This window comes from Morone saxatilis, unplaced genomic scaffold, assembly GCF_004916995.1.
Source record: "Morone saxatilis isolate NCDOM2014 unplaced genomic scaffold, NCSU_SB_2.0 Contig19, whole genome shotgun sequence".
Taxonomy (NCBI): Eukaryota; Metazoa; Chordata; class Actinopteri; family Moronidae; genus Morone; species Morone saxatilis.
In genome coordinates, this window is record NW_023339751.1 from 3272882 (window position 1) to 3278199 (window position 5318).

At 40.6% G+C, this 5318-nt stretch overlaps 1 protein-coding gene across 4 annotated transcripts in view; it reads right to left on the reverse strand.

Annotated features, from left to right (window-relative positions):
* The window catches only part of cpeb3 (cytoplasmic polyadenylation element binding protein 3), a 37824-nt gene that overhangs the window by 27088 nt on the left and 5418 nt on the right, over positions 1-5318 (reverse strand). For 3 of the 4 annotated variants that reach the window (XM_035664096.1, XM_035664097.1, XM_035664094.1), the window contains one exon: positions 309-393. In XM_035664096.1, coding sequence (XP_035519989.1) covers positions 309-393 — 85 coding nt within the window. Of the gene's footprint in view, positions 1-239; positions 394-5318 lie in introns of all 4 variants that reach the window. The other variant, XM_035664095.1, reaches the window with a different exon arrangement.

The window sequence follows — 5318 nt, forward strand, 5'->3', positions numbered from 1 at the left end:
ACACACAGTAACACACACACAAAAACACATATGTGAGATTTTGCAGGTAAGGCTCATAATGTTAATTATTAATTTCAATTTCAAACAGAACATGAAGATCTGTACTGGATTGGTTAGGAGGTTGGCAATAGAGCAAAAGAAAAACAAATGTACCCAGAGATGATGCCCATGAAGCAAAAAAAAAACAAACAAAAAAACAACCCAAATATTGTAAGCATGGACGTATGAATATTCCTAACCTGCAAAATGATTCCTCCATATAATATCAGCGATAGTCATTGGTGGGCCACCGGCAGGGTGTGGTTTACCTTTGTCATGGTCAGTCCTTATCATATCCATTAAGGAATTCTCCAAAGAGTGCAAGCTAAAAGCATCAAAGGGCCGATTCCGGTCCTGCAACACAGCAAAACAAGAAGAAGGTTAGGATCAGAGTCACCACATCATGATTATGTCACCACATCATATACAAAATAAACACTCCTAGCGTCTTATGGCTGCTACGGTTAGATCTACTGCCCGTTATGAGGCAAAGTATCATTAATATTTGAAATGTGGATTTGAACAACCTCACATGAAGGACACGATCTTCAAAAACTGACAAACATTTAGCCTTGATGTTGAAATTCCAGTTGGTTGCTTACCTTGCTCAAGGGCAAATCACTGGCAACAACTTGCATCTACCAGCAGAATCCAGTTTTGTTTAAAAAGCAACACAGGGCTTGAATCCATTCTTAGCTAATCTAAACTAATATGTAAATTAAGAGACTACATGTTACAGGAGAAAAGGGTAAACAGAATGTATGCATCAGGCCTGGGGATAATGGTGAATACAGATGATATTGAAAAAGAGATATGAATCTAAGTCGAAGCCTTCTTAACTCTTTTCATGTCAAAAAGCTCCAGTGAAAAGCAGAGGCAGGATTCTGCCCTCAGGATTTTTCTGGATTTATATAATTTAGAACAGAATTTCTTAACTGTGAAGTCTGTAGGTGGAGACGTAGCAGAGAAACATATTTAATCTGTGATCAGAACATTTATTCCTCTGGCTTTTCTTGTAATTGATAAAGTAATCCTCACTTTCCTCACGACACTCTGGAGGTTCAGTCCAGGGTATGTATGTAATAGAAAAATTATCAACATTTTAGTCAGTCATTTTTTAAAACAAAAATGCCCCAAATCTCTGGTTCCATCCTTTTAAATGTGAATATTTGCTTTCATAGTCCTCTATCATAGGAAAGTGAATATCTTTAGGTTTTGGACTGTTACAAAAAAAGTATTTGAAGACATCTCTGGCTCTGGGAACTTGAGAAGGACACTTTTTATTGGACCAAATCATTAATCAAATATAAAATATGAATTAAATATAATCATTAGTTGAAGCCATAGATCTAACAAAGACAGTCTTTCAACAGCAGATCTGCCATGCCATATATAGTAGCAGTGCTGTTTTTCCAATGCTAGTGTAAATACTATACATTATAAGTTAAAGTACCAACATCAAAATGATTTTCAATACCCCACAATGAAAAATCTATAAATATACATATATAAAAATATATTTCTGCAGAACCCTGTTAACAGAAGCACAATGTCTCTGTCATAATTTTGACTTAAATCCTGAAATACGTGATCAAAGGACTGTGTTTAGATGTTATGAAAGAACGGCTTCCACCTGATACAGCTGGTTTTAACGTTGCTTTAAGATGCTTATGATGCAGCAGGTTGCGGAGCCATTTGATACCTATTTTCACCTAGTGATTTACAACAGCTAATTTCCTGATCCTATGAGGTCGACTGGTTCAATTCAGTCCTCCAATCGGACACTCAATAGTACATCAAACCCTTCAGGGTTAAGCTGCTCGCTGCTGATGAAACGTTTAGACGCCCAGTGTGTGAGTGAATTTATGAGAATGACATGTGTGCCAAAGGTAAAGCCTGAGAGTGGCCTAACCGGAGCTGGAGGCCGTAGCCTTGGCAGCTGTGTCCTGTGTCCGCTGCCCAAGCCAGGGCCACATTGTTTGCACACCACAGCTATTGTTGCCCATTCGGCTGAGCATTCAAAAGTGTTATTCCCTTCACTCTGGACCCGACAGCGCCACGTAGATAAAAATCTGCCCACTTGGTACAAACGGTAAACACTTAAAACGCTGAGCTCTGAGTTTTCTCCCCCTCCCCTCCTCTCCGACACATGCGGACGAGCAGAGTGACGGGTGGGGGTCGGAGAGCTCAGTGTAGTCGAATGACCTAAAGAGATCATGTATACAAAGGTCCCTAAACAGACTTTGCTGTTTAACACATCATAAGAAAGCCTGCATGTGGAGCGCAGGTTGACCTATCTTGACTACACTGCAGCTCATCTTTCCTCACGACACATAAACAAGATATAAGAGAGCGCTGAGGGAGATCGTGATCAGAAACAGACTAAGCATTTAAGATATGGCTGAATACCTATTTTTAATGGATAAAGTCTGCTCAGAAAGGTTAAGGGTTGCCAGATCCAGTAGCAGATGGTGAGTTTATTATCTATTGTTTGTTTTTTTCCTTCTTAAACTGCAAAAAATGCGAGCAGCCATTAAATTTATATTACATTTATGTAACACGCAATCAATCAAAGGGAAGAGGCCCAAAGAAAAAACCCTGCCACATCTGACATTTAGATTACATATGACTCTTTAAAAAATAAACTGTATAATAACCTTATTAAACCCTGTGTAAATCCACAAAATGTCACCCACAATATACAACTTTTGGATGTATTTATAATCTGTAACAGATGCCAGTGAAGAATTCAAGAATCTGTTCTAATTGTTTAGTCTCGAAAATGTCAGAAAATAGTGGAAAATTCTAGGTTGTCCAAGGAGACGTCTTCAAGTTGCTTGATTTGTCCGACAGACGGAACGAAACCCCAAAAATACTCAGGGTGGAAGAAGAGAATATTCTGCATTTTTGCTTCTTAAACGACTTAATCAATCATTGAAATTGTTTTCAATTGACTAAGCAACTAACTGTGTTTGAGCACGAATGTGAACATTCCCAGAGTGCATGAGTCAGCATGTTGGTTGCCTTTCAAGACCAACTTTATTATAAAGCTCATTTAAATAAACACAGGGTTAAACCTGTGTCATCTGTAAGCTGAGACAAATGCATTGGCTAAATAAAATTGCATGTTTAAGTGGAAAATAAAGCAAAAATGACCATAGAAACCAGCTGAATACATCATGTATATCACACGGGTTACACCCTCAAACAAACTCCTGCCGCTTCACATGACCATCAGACGGCATTTGACTGAGTCTCCACCTGTCAGTCTGCCCACTAACTTCCAACTTCTTGATCTGATACGACGCGATAACGATCACAGAGGACCACACAAGCCACTAATATCACTTCAGATCAGTGTATCTCCCGAGAAGCTCATGTGACTTTGTGTCTCAAGCCTCACGCTGACATGTTAAGTTGAATTCTGCACATTCCTCAGCCTTCCAGCGGCAGCCAGCAGCAGGCGAGTACGAGCACATATCGGAGCACACGGGACTCAACACATCAACCCTGCGCCTTATCTGGGGCGCCTGAAGAAGACTGAGGTAGCATCTACCTGGTCACAGCAAGTACACCTGTCACCAGCAGGGACGGGGGCCGGAGTGTGTGTGCGTGTGTGTGGACCCCTGCCTGCTGCTGGGCTCAGGAATTTGCCTGACTTCAGTAAATGGGACAGTTGACATGTGGCACCCTGACCTTGCATCCTGGTGATAACTCCTCTCCAATTATGGGTGTAATTGCTAAACAGCTAAGTGTGAGTTACAGCCAGGATTGGATCCCCGAGGTACCCTTAACCCCTAAAAAAACCCTCTCTGTTACACTGAGATTATACGACAGCAGAATATATACTGATACAACTATTGGTATCATAGGCTATATATATCTGATCTTATAGGGCGTCAACCTGTGAAAAAACAGTAAAATAAAGTCTTCTGTGATTCTGGGGGAAAATAACCCTGATGACAGAATCAGGGTTCATCGAGTTAGGCTTGAGACTTCAAATGTTTGCCCCCCATGTCCTGCGTTATAAACAGAGGGCTTGAAGTTTTTAACAGGCAGGGAAAGTCTAATAAAATACGCCATGAATTATGGGAAATGTAGGATCCAGCTAGACTCATACTAGGCAATAAAAGTCACTATATCTCGGACTCTGCTGCTCCAATTCTGACCCTTCTTTTGTTCCTCCCCCATCTTCATGGAAGAACATTGCTGGAGTTAATTTGCAGCAAATGTATGAAATGATATTATATTTCTTAAGGCAAGTCTGATGAAGATCTATATGCTTGAAAACATCACTACCCTATTTAAATTGAAATGTGAGCCGAACATTGTGACTATTTCCTGCATTGTTTTATAGAGACAAACCTCCCGGGTATCAGCGGCATCGTGACGAGCTGACATTGCAAATAGTAAGATATAAATATGAAAGCAGAGCAGCTTATTTGCGTCGGAGCTGCAACTAAGAATTATCTTCATGCTCGATTTATCTGGCGGACATTTTCTTCATTAACAGATTCATAGTTTTTTCTATAAAAGATAACAAAATAATGAAAAAGTCCCATCAAATTGCTTCACTTGTCCGACCGACCCGATGATAGGAAACAGACAAAAGCTGATAATACTCCCATTTTAAGAAGCCATTTTGCAAACTTAAACTCAACATTTGCTTGACTCAAACAAAACAGAGATTATCCGAAGATTCATTTTCTGTCAATTAATCCCTTCAGCTCTAAGTGGCTTATACTGTATATGAGTGAACTATTGTAACATGTCACTTAAGCCCTAATGTTTCATCTGGCAGCGCTTGACCACATGAGAGTAGATGACTGTACTTCAACTTTGCTATTTGCCCGAGTTTCACTTCAGTAAACACACCACTCAGCATGGCCCCTTGACCTTAACTGGAGCTGTAAGTCGGCCAAGTCAAGAGAAAAGAGATAGAGGCACTCAACGGAGGAAACCTAGGGAGGCCTGACTGACACACACAATCATCATCTCCTCAAAAGGCTATACATTTTCAAGCCGGTTGGAATTTCATCCCACGTCGGGCTGTGTTTCGTCTGCACATGTAGTCCCTCTCTGTAGCAACAGGTGAACATTTTGGCTGGTGCTCCGTTCTCCCGAGTCATTGCTTTGATCGGGTGAACAAGTACTCCTTTTTAAGTGAGCCGGTGACTTAAGGAGGGAGTATTCAGCTGGCTTATTTTTTTTTTATGTTGGTTTGTTTGTCAGGCAGCATAACTAAACATAGGGGGGGTGGGAGGGGGGGTGGGAACACA